Source organism: Prenolepis imparis, unplaced genomic scaffold (genome assembly GCF_030444845.1).
Source record: "Prenolepis imparis isolate NDT839.2.m4 unplaced genomic scaffold, iyPreImpa1.0 SCAF_4, whole genome shotgun sequence".
Classification (NCBI taxonomy): Eukaryota; Metazoa; Arthropoda; class Insecta; order Hymenoptera; family Formicidae; genus Prenolepis; species Prenolepis imparis.
In genome coordinates this window covers 17098608-17116874 of record NW_028141162.1, presented here as the reverse complement: position 1 = coordinate 17116874, position 18267 = coordinate 17098608, and the positions used below count along the sequence as shown (strand labels likewise).

At 29.2% G+C, this 18267-nt stretch overlaps 1 protein-coding gene across 1 annotated transcript; it reads left to right on the top strand.

Annotated features, from left to right (window-relative positions):
- Positions 1-1195: 1195 nt before the first annotated feature.
- LOC145935247 (nuclear receptor subfamily 2 group E member 1) lies at positions 1196-17835 on the top strand. The gene is made up of 7 exons (XM_083036392.1): positions 1196-1354; positions 12962-13102; positions 13680-13795; positions 16417-16602; positions 16674-16787; positions 17225-17391; positions 17581-17835. The coding sequence occupies exons 2-7, from the start codon at positions 12972-12974 to the stop codon at positions 17833-17835; spliced, it is 969 nt and encodes a 322-aa protein (XP_082892518.1). The 5' UTR covers positions 1196-1354; positions 12962-12971.
- Positions 17836-18267: the final 432 nt, after the last annotated feature.

Sequence of the window (18267 nt, the reverse complement as noted above, 5' to 3'; positions counted from 1 at the left end):
AAATAATTTGGAAAAGCAATTTCTTGAATTTGAAAGTTTAATTTCACTTTTGCATGTTTAATTCTATAAATATTTTTACGATTCAGAAATCTATATATATGTCTGTAACTATTGTATAATATGTATGTTTCTTTTAGAAAATTAAAAATTATTATACAAATTTCATAAAAAATTTATTTTATCGCAAATGTGCAATTCATGCACACATATCCTATTGCATAATTTTTTATAAAACTTGTACTAATTTTTAATTAAAATTTATTACATAATAATTTGTAACTTCCTAAAAAAATTAATAATTTATTAATAATAATTATTAAATATTATTAATTAAATTTTCTTTTAGAAAATAGAAAATTATTAAATTTTAATTAAAAGTGAGACTATTAGTAATAATAATTTTTAATTCAAATTTATTATTTAATAATTTTTAATTTTCTAAAAGAAATAGATTTTTATACAATAGTTATATCCACACACACATATAACTCGTTTTTTCATTAATCTCTCCTTTTCTGCATATATTTTTCCATTTTCTAAATTTATACATACTATTAAATACTGCAAAATGTTTAACCTTAAACTAAAAATTCATAAAGTAAATATTTTCTCCCTCTCTCCCTCCCTCCTCTCTCTCTCTTTTTTATACTTGTCGAGTGGTTCACGCTCGATAACGATGTTCAACCCCTACGATTCCTCGCGATTAGTCGGGGAGAGGCAGCGAGAGCATCACGCGAAGTATGACTTTCGCGCTTCGCTTGCGCGACGCCTCGCGACTTCGTGGAGGAGAGGAAGAGAAGTCACCCCTCGGTTACTCCTTGCGGTTGAGGGGTTGCGCTCATTCGACCCCTATGAAAATCGCAGCCCCGCCCGACGACCAATCGTCGTCGTCCGCTCGATGTCTCGCGCACGTGCTCTCGCGCCAAGGAACGGACGCACGTCCGCCCATCGCGAAAACCCCGGGGGATGATAATCCTCGCGGTTGAGACCTTTTTGCGTCCTCCCCCTCTTCCCTCGCGCCCCCTCGCTCGCCTGCGGAAGTGGTCCGATTGCTGCAACGGACAAAAATTACCGAGTTATAGATCACGCGTGTCCCGCGCACGTACGCGAGAGTTTGACGTTTCACCTCGGGTTTGACGTTTCACCCCGGCCGCGCGAAAGAGCGATCGTTTCTCGAGATGACGCGCGACTGAAAGAGACCTGGTGCGACGAGATCGTGTTGGTGATAATTGGACGTTTCTTGTGCGGATCGTCTTGCGAATCGTTGGACTCTGATCTTTTTCTTCGGCGCCTCTTCCTGCTGATCATGGCGCGAGTCTGACCCATGTGCCGGTGCGCATTCGCTCTGATTTAGGTAAGAGGATGATTTTATGTTTCACGGTGATTGATTCAGATATTCTGTATTCCTACATCGATCACGATAGGATTGATTCTGAATTTTTATTTAAATATTTTCTTTGATAAAGCCTTTAAAAATGCGAATTTTGACAAATTCATGTTTATAGATTTTTTGGTGCAGCAAAATGAAAATCAATTTTAAAAAGAATCAGAAGAAAGGCAAAAGATGCCAAAATCAAACATTTTCTTCAAAAATTATATTTTTATAAATAAAAAGAATGATATAATTTTATTTTAAAGTCAATAAATTTGCTTTTTTAATAATTTTATCGTGTTTTTGTATATCTTTTCAGTAAGTAAATTGGTTTTTTGAAAACCATGTTTTACATCTTACTTTTTGTTCGCAAAAAATGATTTACTTAGAAGTTTATTACAATATTATCAATATTTGTTGTGGATGTATATTTTATTTTGAACTTTTAATTGGCTAAAACCCAAAAACCAAAATGTTATGTCGATTTTGACGCTTTTTCTCTCTAAATACCTATAATAAGCGCGTTATCTGATTTAAAAAAAAACTAATAAAATTAATTGTATTATTTTTTATTTATTATAACAAAAACAGTATAAAACAAAGATTTTTGTTATTCTGTTATTATTAATAAACGACACTTATATGTGAAGAATAAACTAACACTTTAGTTATAAATAAAAAATTGATTAATTAAGTTATTAAATATATATGTAAGTTATTAACCAAGAAAAAAATTGAAACAAGTAGTATATTAATTAAAGTTTACATAATTTTAAGTAGTAATTAAAAGTTATTTGTAGTGTGATGTATATAAACTATATTCATTATATTCAAATTTTAAGATAAAAAGGGAATATTTTTTAGATGCTGGTTTGTGATACAATAATATATCAGTTAATTCTATATTAATCTTCTAATATATCAGTTAATTTTATATTAATCTTCTAAATCAGATAAAAATACATTGCTGTATTTTCTCTAGAGAATGCGCTTTGCAATCTGACATAAATTTTGTAAGATATCACCGATAATACAACTGGAAAAATAATGATTCTATCTGAAACACAAGTCGAAAATATATAGAATAAAATTCTTTTATATAAAGCTTTGTTTCCAAAAACAATTAATTATATTTTAAAAAATTAATAACATATCTACGCTTTTTTAATAACCTTGTATCATACGTCATCAAATTTTCCTTGATTATTAATAGATAAATATAAAAGAACGGCGTTCTATTTAATGAAACAATTTAAAATAATTTATATTACATTCAAGAGAAAAAAGTGTATATACACAAAGTGTTCAGTAATAATCGTTGGAGCTCTCGTGTGCAGGTAAAGTGCATTAAACCAAGTAGAAAAGTCCTCTATCGTTTTGCGATTTTCACAAAATAATTAATGAGAAATATTAATTAACACAGAAATCGATTAATTAACACAGAGGTCATTACTGAACATTCCTATATATTTTTGCTTAATATTAAAGCTCATTTTTAAATGAAGACGCCGCTATATTTAAGATTCATTTAAGATTCTTACGATCATAAACAAGTTTAAATCCAAACAAGCACATACATCTCATACGTGGAAAAAAGAAAGAAAAAAATGAAGAAAAAGATGCAATACGGACGAATATCGTTGGCTTAATGTAATAATTAATTAAATAATTAATAATTAATTTAATAAGCAGTAAGTAGTAGAGTGTAACTTCTTTTCGAGAGGAATCAGAGCGCACATTCGACCGAGTCGATGGTGCGATTAACGGGGGACACGTGTTACAGTCACGCTATTTACCGCGGTCACCCGTGAGTACACGCACCTGTAAAGCCGGCGTTTTCCGGTGGTCACGCGTGTAATTATCGTGCCGCAATGCCTGTCATTACGTCAAAGTCGGCGCATATGTCAGGAGAAGGCGAACATCGACGCGAAAAAAATAAAGAGAGAGAGAGAGAGAGAGGGAAAAAAGAGAGTGCAGAATTTTTTCGTCCAGTCTTTTGGATGCAGCGGACGCTATATTAAACATACATGTAAATTACATAAGTCTCGTGTGCACGCGATGGTTATTTCACACCTTTTTCCTGCGCGTTACATACCGTTACGAAATATAGAGCGCTTCGGCTTTTATTTAACGCATATCTGGACGCAGCCATGCGCGAATGTTATTTAATATATAAGTAGAAATATTGTATGTATCGCACGCGATATTATTTCACACGTTTCTTTCATTGTCAGTCACGAACATTATATACATTGTACACTGAAACTTTTTATTCTTCATTTTAGAAATATTTTTAGATGCAGATTATACATATTTTTATAGTGTTAAAAAAATCAAAAAGTAAAAAAAGTTTATGTATAAAATCACATGTTTCTGAAAATGCTTTATTAAAGAGTTGTAGAAGATCAATGATGTAGTAGCAAGACTGCTTTTATTGGTTTTTTTAAGATTTTAGATATATAAGAGAGAGAGAATTCTTAGATGAGTCACACAATTCTGAATTATTTATTTTTTATTATAAAATTATAAAGGCAATAAAAATAGTTTTGTTTTTGAATCAATAATCTTTACATTTTAATAAAGCATTTTTGGACATATAATTTTATGTAAACTTGCTCTATTCTCTTAATTAATTTGATTTCAAGCTTTTTGGACATATGTAAATACGCTATTAATATCTAAATGTATAAATACAATATATATGTATATTAAAGTTATTTTTTAATTATTATATTTATTTTAGTTTAAATTATTTTATTTTAAATGTATTTTAAATTATTTTACTAAATAAAAAAATACACACATACACACATATATATACTGTTATATTTTATTTATATTGTATTTATATATATTTCTATATTTTTTATATTTTTATATTATATTTTATATTTTTATAAATTTATATAAATTTTTTTTGGCTTTTAATTCCAATATATTAATTTTTTTGTTCTTTTTTAATTATGTATGAATAGCCATTATCGAGAAGATTAGACGAATGTGACAGTATATGACACAAACTCGTTAGAGATTATTCCGGCTTAGGAAAGCTTATTAATTAATTTTGCAAATTTTAAAATCAGTTATTTTCTCGAAAGTAAAACTGTGCGAAAAAATGTTATTCTACGTTTTTGATTTGTTTTTGGACAAGGAATCACTTTCTTTTCGATTACTATTACTTCGATACTATGTTTCCCTTAACTTACTCTGTATAGTCGAGCGTGTCACGCAATCACTGTCAAGTCGTGCGAAGTGTGCACGTGCGTGCGGCTATGTGGAACCAATCGCGCCGCAGCTAATCGTAAATTAGGATCGGATGAAAAAAAAAAAAAAAAACGCTCCCGTCATATTAACTTCGGTAATTGCCGGAATTTTCTCATGACGCGCGATTATCCACACAGAAACGTACAAAAAAGTACCGAATATAATTCGGGCGAGATTATCTGAAGCAGCTTCTGTTTGTAAACAGTCGAACAAGATAAATATGCGTTTTGTTTGACTTCTAAATCTGTCACAAAATGATATAAAGAATCATGAAAGAATAAGGAAAGGTTTTTTAGGTGCAAAAGTAATTTCTTGCAATTATTTATTAAAATTATTATTATTAAATTAAATAAAAAAAAGTAGATATATATTTTCTCATCAAGTTTGACGTGTTAATATTTGTATTTTACTCGAGAGAATGAAGTGATACTCTTATCAAAGTCTTTAATGACGTTTTTTCACGTGATTACGCGTGTCATTCTTCCACTTTTAGTCTCTCACATTCGCAAAGTATCGGTACTCGCTAATTATTTATTATAATTAATTATTCCCACTGGAATAGCTGCTGCGTATGTCATTTTAGATCGATTATTATTTATCGAGTCATTAATTGCGCTGCGACCCTCAGGTACAACAAAGTCACGTCAGGCGACTTGACGTAACGACCACGCTTACGTAGAAGCGAATCATCAAAAATTAATTGCCGTACCACGTCGTGGGTATACGAAAAAGGGAAACCTTGAACAGCCGGGTTCTTCAAGCCTTTATTCATGAAGATTGACAAGGTACATATCTCTCTGATGTGTAGAAAAAAAATTATAAATTACGTGAATTTCAATTTATTCGATTTTTCCATCCAATTTTTTCAAATTAATCCATAGAAACGCGATTAAAAAAAAATATATATATATATATATATAATTTTATATACATATTTTTAAAAATATATATATTGTATGTATATAAAAAATATATAAAAATATATACAGCGTTCCATTTCAAATAATGCATTACTATTTTTCGAAAACCAAGGCTTCCGCATTGAAAAATGTTTCATACAAAAGTTGTAGGATTTCGAGAGGGACGTCTTAATTGTCATTTTTCGATATTCTTACCTTAATAATTTTCCGCGTAAAATAACAAAATAAATCAATTGTTGTAAGAAAAATATACTCTTGTGATTAAAAAAATTCCAATTTGCAATGTGCAACTACATACTTTTTTTAAATAACTATATGTTTCTTTTATATCAATTGATTTATTTCATTATTCTATGCAGAAAATTATTAAGGTAAGAAAAATGAGTATGTTACGAAATATTTCATATTTTTTGTTAAAATGTCAGACTAAAGCATAAAATATCTCGCAAACCATTCATTTTTCGACTATTCCGCTCTAATCTTTTACGTCAAATAATTCGAGGAATCAATTTATGTAATAAAATTATGATGGATCTGTTTAAAAAAAAATAATGATAATAATCTCGAAATTTCAAAAATGCCTCCACCTGGAATAAGACTATATACTTAAGACAAGATGTCCTCCTAGAAATCCTATAACTTTTGTATGAACATTATTCGATGGAAGCCTTGATTTTCGAAAAATAGCAATGTATTATTTAAAATGGGACACCTGTATATAAAATATATATACATATATGTACATATAAAAAATATAAATATAAATTATATAAAATTAAAATATGTAGAAATAACTAAATTTGTATATAACATATGTATTAAGTTGACAAATGAGGTTTGTATCATTATTGAAATACTGTAAAGATCTCGAAGAAAAGATTCAGGTGAGACTTACCCACCAACATTATGACACGCGTCATGGTGGCGGAACGACACCATGTGTTTTTTTTCTCGAACCCTTATTGTTATGGATTATGCGAATAATGCAACCATGCACGAAGCTAATTAAATTAAAGAACTAATCGAGGGGAAAAGGGGAAGACGCGACATCGGTTAATTCTTCGACAACGCGATGGCAAAAACTTTTTATCTTAGCAATAAAGGAAAAATCATAAAAAGAGCAGCAAGTCTTTATTCATTTATATTCTTATATATCTATGCGATGTTAAATATAGTTTCGATACCCTATACAGTGTAATATAAAAAGAATCTAGAAAGTTTGCTTGTTCTAGACTTATAGAGATCTTATAAACAAGTTGAAAGTCCTTTATATATAGATTAAATTCGCATTTTTTCAAAGTTGCTATGTCATTGGATTATATAATATTTTTTCTCGGGTTCTTTTTAATTTTTAAATTTTTATTACAGATTTATTATGCTGCAAAGAACAAAAAATTTCGCGCTTTTTCGTTCGCCCCAAAATTACGCGAGGCTATTTTCGCTATATTATATATAGATAGATATATATCGCGCGGTCGACGATCGATCAGCATTTTTTATGCGAAAGGACGCACGTGACGTGACGCGGAAAAAAATTTGCATGCGTCCCGCAGCGTGTTGCCAACATCTTGCGATGCGTCGCATAGTCGAAAACTATCTAAAAGTCATCGAATCGACATTAGACGCGTGTGTTGACATTAGAAGCGCAAACTGCGCCGCGCTGTCGAGCTTTGCATGATCGATGGGCCAAATTGTCTTCCCGAAAGTGCAATGCCCATTGATACTTATTGAAAAAATGTTCTCTATCGCTACTTAGTTTCAAGTGTCTCTCCATCACACATTTGTGAAGTGTAAAAATCCAAAATACTATTAAATATTTTTATCTATTCGTTATGTTTGTATCTTTCTGATATTTATTTTGTTTACATTTATTTTGTATTTATTTATTTATTTATTGGCAAGTAATTTAAATTTATTTTTTAAAAATTATTTTTATTTGTGGGATTATATATAAATTTATTTGTTTATATTTCTTGAAAGGTTTTGGCAAGATTTTCAATTTATACTTATACAATTTTTATCTCTCAATAATATTTATATATTATTATTATGTATTATATATTAATTCATATAAATTAAACGATAAAATATTTAAAAAATAAAATAGAAGAGAGAAGATACTTAATTTTATAAAAGATTAAATTTTATTTTAGATATATTCTCTTATAAAATATATAACTAATTTCCTCAAAGATAATTACATGTTTACTTATTACAAGATTTTCAATTTATACTTATACAATTTTTATCTCTCGATAATATTTATATATTAATTCATATAAACTAAACGATAAAATAAAAAACATAGAAGAGAGAAGATACTTAATTTTATAAAAGATCAAATTTTATTTTAGATATTTTCTCTTATGAGAGATAACTAATTTTCTCAAAGATATTACATGTTTACTTACTACAAGATTTTCAATTTATACTTATACAATTTTTATCTCTCGATAATATTTATATATTAATTCATATAAATTAAACGATGAAATATAAAAAATAAAATAGAATAGAGAAGATACTTAAATTCATAAAATATCAAATATTTTAGATATATTCTCTTGTGAGAGATAACTAATTTCCTCAAAGATATTACATGTTTACTTACTACAAGATTTTCAATTTATACTTATACAATTTTTATCTCTCGATAATATTTATATATTAATTCATATAAATTAAACGATGAAATATAAAAAATAAAATAGAATAGAGAAGATACTTAAATTCATAAAAGATCAAATATTGTAGATATATTCTCTTGTGAGATAACTAATTTCAAAGATATTACATGCTTACATACTCGAAATTAATTAAGAAAAAAATATTCAACTCTGTATTTTGTTTCTCCTTTGTTTTCTTTTTTTATTTTTCACCCGAAGCTCGGGCATACTTTTGGAAGGGGTGAAAAATCTGTCTGTTCGATTCACTCCCCCAAAGTCGCGACTCTTGACGTAACGCGACATATGTAACATATGTTACATGCGTGCGCGAGCGACACCCGCGTTCGTGCAAACAAGGTTAAATAATACGCCCTATATGTAATTGCCGTGTATGGTTACAATATGCCGAGCTGATATCATAGAGAGAGAAAAAAAACAAAAACAATTTCCTTTGTTCCTCCTTTTTTTTCTTCTTTCATCGCGCTAATTGTTCGCGATTGCTCTAGGAGCCTTAACTATCTGATTTTTATCAGTGTTTTTTGTCCTTTTCTAAATTAGTTTGAATTGTAGAAAGAGGAAGATTTAATTGAATCGTTAATATTACATAATAATTGGCAAAAATATGCATTTTTTTTGTGGAAAAAAATCAATTTAATTAATTTTCAACCCCATATAACTTATAATGTATACTTGCGTAATAAGAGCATTTTTTTCATACGAAATCATTTATATATCCCATTATCCATTGGTAACAAAGGTTTCTCCTATCGAGAGAAAGAGAGTCAGATTGACCATCGTTGTTGTCGCGAAGGACGGCGATCATCGGGCAATAAAAATGTTATGACAGGCCGAGAGTCGTTCACGTGAGAGGTGCGTTTTCTTTAGCGGAGAGAAAAGGGGGTGAACCATCAAGAAGTCAGCTCCCTGCTCGGCCAGCCTGAAGGAAGGAGAGAACTTACGAGTGATACATAGACTCCCGGGGTGTCTGTGTGTGTGTGTTTGAGCGCGAGGGTGCGGCAAAATTGTAGCATCATCTCCGTAAGGACTACCTCTACCCAGCGGCAGCGGTTGCGGGCGATGCTTTTCCACGTCGGGTACGCTGCATTATTGAGCCTGGGAAAGGGACAGGTGGCCGCTTGGGCGCCTATCGAGTCCCTGACGGGTGGCAAGGGTGGTCTTCCGAGGGGTGGAAAGGAGGGGGAGGGAGGGCGGTAGCTCTGAGGACCTCCGAGCGGTAGGGGATGATATATATATATATATATATGGTGTATATATATAAAGTCGGAAAAGAGAAAGAGGGTTCGATGCCGACGCCGCCTCGTCGAGGGGTCGCTTGGAGGACACGCGACCTCCTGGCTCTTCGACTTTGTGACCCTGCCGTGCGCGAGGACAACTCGTTCCTTTCTCTTCCTCCCGCGCCCCTTCCCTGGATCCAGTGTTGTGCTTGGATGACTTTAAAATTAGCTAGATAAAGATGAGATGAAAATATGTAATCATCTTATTGTTAGATAAGTGATTTTGTTTTAAATATATTTGAATAAAAGATAAAATTATGTGGATTATTCTTTATAAGAAAGCAAGTCAAACTCTAGAACAATTCTTTATACGAAAAGTTGTTTTTAAGAAAGGGACAATTAGAAAATTTATATAGAATAATTTTCTAGAAAGAATTTTTTAAATATAAGATAGATGACAACACATTGTAATATATTGTTTATTACACATTATTTTTATGTTTGGTATTTTAGCTGTGTCCAGCTCGATTAGTTAATGATATTTTTTAATATTATATATATCAAACTCTTGCAATGTTATAAATTAGTTATAAATTAAACGAAGATTTAGGCAAAGTGTTAACATTTTTTACAGTCAAGAGAAATTTAAAAAAGAGTATTCATTTCTTAAAAATGTGGAATTAATTTTGACAAGAATGGATAAACTAATTTGAAAAAAGGACATCTTTTTAAATCATTTAATTTTAAATTAAAATATAGAATAGAATTGTGATTACTTTTTGTATGGAAGCAAGGAAAACTATTCAATCTATGTAGAATCCTTTTTGGATAAAGCAGAAATTGAAGAATGCTATTCAAACTAGGTGTGGACAATATATAAAATAATAAACGCATATTAAAGTGTGCATAAATGAGACTTGCAGATGTTTTAAACTTTAAACATATTTGCAGATTTTAAAAAGCACTTTGATAAATAACTTAATAATAATGATTTAATAATTCAATAATTTTTTAATTACAGTCTTATTTTAATGGAAATAGCTATATATCTCTTGAAGAAAAAGAGTCATAGATAATTTTTCGATAAATAATAGATCTATTTTTAATTTTTGATATATATATATACATATTTAAATATATTAATTGCCAAATATTTAGCTTTTAATATTTTTCATATTAATAAAAATTCTTGATACTAAAACAGCTGGCAGAACGTAATTATTATTATTATTTAATTTTGAATAATTATTTAACGATAATTATACGATCAGATTCAAATGAATAGAAAACACTTTATTATATAGACTATTCAGAAAAATATTATCAGTGTTATTAGTATTTGTATTCCAAAATTTTATATGAATAAACAATGATATACATATTTGTGTTAAATGTACAAATGCGTTTGTTTAAAAATATATAATATTATAAATTATAAAATATTACCAAATATATAATATTTAAATATAAAATATATAAAATATAAAATATATAAATTAAAAATATATATAATATTATTATTAAAATATATAATAATATTAATAACATATCAGAAATTGTACTATTCAGGCATTTCGACGCTCGATCATTAAAGCTTGAGCAAGGTGTCACGTTACACGTAATAGAGACGGCTCATTAAAATAGCAAAGCGGACAACCCCGACGACACAAAGTATCGATCGCGCGAAATAATCGGTCCTTCGATATCATTTACGCGGCGAGCTTAAAGCCATCGCAAATGGCCGACGGGAATAAATCGAACTGTCGCGATGTTTAGCGATCCTCTAGCTATCTATCGTATTACGTCGTGAAATATGCAAAGTGTCAGAAGTCTCGTCCAAAGCGCGACTATAGCGTCGAGGAAGGCTGTATGTAAATCCCATAATGAGAAAAAGCGTCTTGGCGCTTTCCTGCGCTGCTTGTAATGCTTTTTTCATCATTATACGCGATATGCATAATGTAGAGATAACTCGTAGGAGTTGCTGCCCCTTCGGTGACTCATTGCGCAATTTGCCCCGAGTATTTCCTACTTCGATCGTTGTTATGTATTATCGTCTTCGCCGTCGTCACTTTTGAATTGCTTGAAATGCAATATTATGCATATCTGCGAAGCGCATTTAAGGAGGTACGACTTTTAGAAAATTGCAAAATGGTTTCAACATTGTGCAAAATTTTTATTTAAATAAATAATGTTCGTTTTTTTTTTTTTAGTAAAACGTATTTATTTTTAATAATAATATTAAGATGAAAAATTGCCACAGCTATTGAAACAGAAGAATAATAATAGCGTTCTAAATAATCGTGCTTGCTTGCATGGTGGCTAAGATATTTTAGCATCGACAATCTAAAATATCTAAAATAAAAAGCCTTTATTTTAATTTTTATTTTCAGTTTACGAAGAGAATTTAAAAATTTAATTTTTGTAGACATATCTGGACTTAGGAATTGAGTTTTTTTTCGAAGAATTTTGTTTTTTTATAATTTGAAAAAAATAGAAATTCGAAAAAAGTTTCTGTGTAAATTGACATGATAAAAAATGACAAGTGTATAAAAAAAAATTCTTATTTTCAGCTAATTTAGATAATTTCTCGAGGCTGAATCTTAGTTACTATGTAGATACACACGATTAATTAAAACACTATTATTTTGCTTCTGTTTTAATATCTTTTGCAATTTTTCATTTTAATTTCATTATTAAGAGTATATATATTTTTAATAATAAAACATTATTCATCTATTTTTTTAAACAGAAATTTTACACGATCTTAAAAAGTAAATTACACTATTTGCAAAATACAAAACATTTTGTCGATACAAATTTGGGTTTTTGTTTATTTCTAAATTCTCTCTTCATTCTTTCAAATGATAAAAAATATTGCATTTCAGAAATTTATAAAGTTAACACTTTATAACTGCCACATTTTACACAATATATTACTTTGCAGTATAATAAATTCTACCTTGAATGAGCATTAACAATCAACATTAATTCTTTTTGATAATTTTTACATCTTTTTTGTATTTTACTTATTTACTTTTTTATACTGAAGAAAGTCCAGTCTTGAAAGTTTGCGTCATTAATGTATCTTGCATTATTTTTATTCAGTTTGCGACATGTTCATTTTTTGTTATAAGTATTATTTTTGTGAATTTTAATTTATTAAGATTTTCGTGAATGGTTTAATTTCTAATTTAATATATTATGCACGCATACATCCAGTTTTTATCCCTTGAGCGCAACTATTTTGTTTAATAAAAATTAGTCTTCCATAAATAACGAAAAACTTTGTCTCATTAAGTTTTATGCTTGATAATTAAACTTCTCATTTCGTGCGTCTTACAAAGAGATCAAATTCTTCTATTAAATATAAATTTAACTTATACAACATATGAATTTTCCTTATATGCGATTTATCGAAACTTGAAAATATAATAATAAGCGCCGATATGTCAATCTTGATTTAATATTAATTTTAATAATTAAATCGATTTTCACGGGAAACAGGGTGTCGAAAATGGAGGAAAACGGACGTGGAGAAACGCTGTGCAAGGTCTGCGGAGACAAAGCTTCCGGGAAACATTATGGCGTCCCGAGCTGCGACGGATGTCGAGGCTTCTTCAAGCGGTCAATCCGCAGGTACGCGAGGTAATTAAATCCTTGCTTAACTAAGCACAAACTTAAATCGAAACGTCAAAGTGATCTTTCTCCTATCGATCCGTCTCTCAATTTTTCTATCGCTTATTTTTACTATAATTAAATATTGTATCTCCGTAAATCGCGCAAAAAACAGATTTCAATATTTCAAATGTTTATATATATATATTATTTATGTATATATTATTATGTATATATATATATATATATTATTTATATTATTTATATTATTTATATATTATTTATATATTATTTTATGTATATATTATTTATCTATACAAAAACATTTATTATAAAAATTATATTCAGACATATGTTATTTTTATTATTTTAAATTAAAGAAATATGACAAATGTATAATTTTTTAAATGATTATTGTTAACATCTCGATTATTTCAGATTTCCAAAATCAAAGAAAACGATAGAATAAGTGATAGATAGTATTAAAAATTTATTTATAATATTTTTATGCGCATTTGTCCGTAAAATTATTTTTGTAAAATTATACAAATATTAGAGGGTGTAAATTTGAGATTAGAGACTATTCTCTAGAATTGTGTGGGCGCAGGAATTTGGACTACGTGTGTAAAGAGAACGGACGTTGCATCGTGGACGTGTCGAGACGCAATCAATGCCAAGCTTGTCGTTTCACAAAATGTCTCCAAGTCAACATGAAACGAGACGGTATGGTTAAATCAAAATCATTTTTACTACATTTATTTAATATTTTTAATTGCGATACATTCTAATATATTCTGAGATTTTGAGTCTCTACTTTCATTTTTGTTTAAATATTTGTCTGTAATTATATAGGGTATTCGATAATGATCGCCAAATATTTCGTGAGTAAGTGGAACAAATTAAAATAAGAAGGAGAGGCCTTCACCGTTTTGCGATTTTTACAATAATAAAAAATTAATTTAAAAAAAAATCGGCCAATTCGCGAAATTCAAAATATATACATAAATTTTTGTATATAGTTATATATGTAGACATATATTTAAAATAATGGAATTAATATTAATATTAAATTTTAAAAATCTTTGAAGTTTTGTAAAAATTTATATATGTATATTTTTTTTGCAAAAATCCAAAGAATTTTAAAATTTAATATCCATTTATTAATTCCGCTATTTACTTATATAAATTAAAACAAGAAGGAGAGGCCTTTACCGTTTTGTAATTTTTACAATAATAATTAATGAAAATTGAATTAATAAAGACCGGCCAATCTGCGAAATTCAAAATATATTAATTATCAAAATAAATTAAAAATCTTTAAAGTTTTATAAAAATTTATATATGTATATTTTTTTGCAAAAATCCAAAGAATTTTAAAATTTAATATCCATTTATTAATTCCGCTATTTTAAACTTGACATCGGATTCGTATTCAGTTACCTTAAAAACCTTTTAGTTTAAATAAACATAATTGAAAACTATACTTGCTAGAGTCTCAACGATCCAATTCGCAACTTTTCTCCAATCAAACTCATATTTAATCATAATTATTTTATTAATTATAATTGGCCAACAAATTCCTTTTGATGATTAAAAATCCTAACAACGTATTTAATTTTGATTGCAATGAAATGTCTCCAACAATTGTGACATAATAATGACGCAATTTGAAAACCGAAATCATACACAGCGTTTAAAAAACTATGGAGTCTTGTATTTTTATTCTTGTATTTTTTTAACTATTGATATTATATGAACGATATCGGCCGCCAATGCTATATTACATATGAACCTTTCGTTCTGTATATATTCGAAAGATGTTCCTTGACGTAACAGAAAGCTCTTTCAGACACACTACATAGAATAGACTACGTCTACAAAGTGAGAGAGAAAGAGCGAGAGAGCGAAGTGTCGCGAATCGCATATTACAATGCATAGTGACGTTTGCTCGGCGGATGGGAAACAGTTTGGAAAAAGGGAAGCATGTCTACATCCCTACATGCACACACTAATATCTCCATCCATATGAAATTCTATATTTCTGCTTACCGAACGGCAGGATCCGATAGCAAGCGGTGTCAGAAGCAGCCTGGCGTTCACAGCTTTTGTAAACACCTTCTTCCCGGTCCCCTTACCACGTCGAGCGATAATCCAAACACTTGATTGCTGAGATATCAATTAGCGAAGGGAGAAGCGGGAAAATTGTTAAAGAGCCATTGCGCTCTTTCCCTTTTCTTCCTCCTTCGTACAAAGACGCAATTATTTGGAATCGTTAGTTGTTTTTGGAAATTCTACTTCAAGAAATCTAAGACCGCTCGCAAAGTTTTAATCCAAATAATTTTCTATCCATCTAACGTGCATCGATATGTATTTATTTATCTATATATTTATTCGTCTATTTTTTAATATTATCTATTTAATATATCTATGTATAAAAATTTGATTTATTATTATTATTATTTTATAAAAAACAAAAGGTATTTAAAAAAGAATTTGGTCTTAGTATAAACTCATAGTATATATGCTGTACACAAATATAATTATTCAAATTGTATATAAAATTTTATTAAATTTATACCAAATTTATTTGAAATTTTACAGACAAGAGAAAAGAATTCAAAATTCGATAAAAATCTTCAATACTCTTCATCAAACTTCTTTAAAAAATTGAAGAATTATACAAATTCTAAAGTTTCACAAAAGTTGTAAGAAAGTCATAACTTATTAAAAATTAACAAGCTTTAAAAATATTATTTAAATTAATCAAAATTATTAAAAAGTCGTAAAAATTCTCTCTCTCTCTTTCTCTCTCTGTCCACAAAAATTCTTTGAAAGTTATTAAAAAAAAATTTTCACAAAAGTTGCTAAAATTCATACAAACTTTAAAGTTCCACAAAAGTCGTAAGAAATTGTCAAAAATTGTTAGAAATCTTCAACAGTCCTGAAAAATTCGAATCAAAATTCAAAATATCGTTCAAAATTCACTAGAAATTGTCTAGAATTTCATGAAACGTGTATAAAATTTTTAAATTCTACAAACTTCAAAAATCACAAAAAATCATTCAAATTTCGAATTTTTTAACGAAATTGTTAAATCTTTAAAGTCGCTTTGTTCACCAGGAAATTTTTCACAAGTCTTAAAAGATTTAAGAATTTTTGTATTTTTAAAAATAATATATTTTAATACTCTATATTATGTAATATTTCGTATATTTTATATGAAATTTTTTACGAAAAAAATTGGATAAAAAACGTAGAATATATTATCGATATCAATTCGATTTGACAGACTTTCACAATTAATTGTTGGTTGAAATTTTAATGACATTTTTTCACTTTTTTAGCCGTCCAACACGAGAGAGCACCGAGAAGTACATCTTCTCTCATTACGGCGACGAGAAGGACTCCTTCGGGACTTTATGCAGGAATTTCTAACGTCTATCATCCAGCGGGTACCACTTATCATCCCCTTTTATACCCTGCATTGTTCCCTTTCAAGCCTACGGTATCAACATTCACTCCGTCAGTTGGTAAATAATATATAAATAATCATCGCAAATTGATACTTTTTCTGTAATAAAATATTGCGTTATATCAACAGCACATTTCTTACCACGACCGTCTCCGGAATCCTTGTCTATGACTACTGCCAAAGAGGATGAAGTTACCAGCTCCGAGGAAGCAGCTACTGTCGACATTAGAATTGAATCGAAAGGTGTGAATTATTTATAAATAATATATGTATTATTATATTATTATAAGATATCTTTAAAAAAGCATTTTCGCAAAAATTAGAAAATTATAATAATTAATTAATTATAATTAAGTAATTATAATATACTATCTTTAATATATCTTTAATAACAAAAATATATTACATCTTGGGATGTAATTACATATAAAAAATATATTATAGAGAAATATTATAATTTTCGATAATTTTGCCACGAAAATGTTTTTTAAAGATATTTTAAATGTTAATAAAAAAATTCGATAAGAGGAAAGAGGAAAACTGCCAAAGTTATCGGAATCGTGTCACAATTTAGCGTATCTTTTGTTGCACAACCGTGTTATATATATTAACAAATCAATTGTATTTTAAATATGACATTTTACATCGACATATGCAACATCATTTTCCATTTATCGTAGAAGAACTAGTAAATACACGTCTGGCGACGCCAATCATCACTGCCGTTTCATCGGAATACACGATGCAAGGCTTATCACTTCTGCCAACCGAAAATATCTATGAATTTGCGGCAAAGTTACTTTTTTTTGCTGTTAGATGGGCGAGAAGTATACACTCCTTTCTGCAAGTAAGCTCCACAAATACCCCTTCTCTTCTTGTAAATTTCTTAAGCACATTTTTCTTCTTTATAAAGATAAAACATATATATCAAATAATATAAAGAGAATAAAATAAATTTTAAAAATAAAATGAAATACACACAATGTGTCTATTCGTGTGAATGATAAAAAATAATTATACCGTCTTTTCTCGCAAGCTTCCTTATAGAGACCAAACTATCCTTCTGGAGGAATCGTGGAGCGAGTTGTTTGTGCTGACGGCAGCGCAGTGGAGTTTTCCCGTGGATGAAACCACGTTGGTACCTATAGATCTGCCGATGGAACGAAGAGAAATCCTGCTCGACAAAGCAAGAAGGCTGAGAGAACTTTTAGCAAAATGCGCTGCGCTAAGGGTGGATCATTCAGAGTACGCGTGCTTGAAGGCTATAGTCCTATTTAAGGCGGGTGAGTAACTTGGATTTTTCTATTCAGTTCTCAAGCTCTTCGATTATTTTAATTCTTTCTTTTTCTCTTCGGCTTATTGATTCGAAGCTCTAACCATAACTCTACGCATGTCAGTTGCAATATAATAATCGTATTTGATAGAAAAAAAGAGATGTCAACACTGCTATTCTGTTTGCATTTTTATTTCTCTAGCCTTTAATTAAAAATTCGAAATGAAAATTGGTATCTATACATTTATTAGATACTGTTCATCTTTATCAGATTGTATAATATCACGTTTGGATAATATACATATATGTTTTAAATAAAATTGCTTTAAGCTTTTTTAAGCAAATGAAAGTATTGGTGTAAAAGCGGAAATTGAAGTCTGTAAAAAAATTGGTTCCTAAACTCGTATTTGAAAAATCACAGAAACATGATAAAATTATGAAATAGCGCTG

Coding starts and splice junctions, on each gene's coding strand:
- LOC145935247 (XM_083036392.1), top strand. CDS start 12,972: ATGGAGGAAAACGGACGTGGAGAAACGCTGTGCAAGGTCTGCGGAGAC. Junction 13,103..13,679: donor TCAATCCGCAGGTACGCGAG/GTAATTAAATCC, acceptor GTGTGGGCGCAG/GAATTTGGACTACGTGTGTA. Junction 17,392..17,580: donor GTATACACTCCTTTCTGCAA/GTAAGCTCCACA, acceptor TTTTCTCGCAAG/CTTCCTTATAGAGACCAAAC.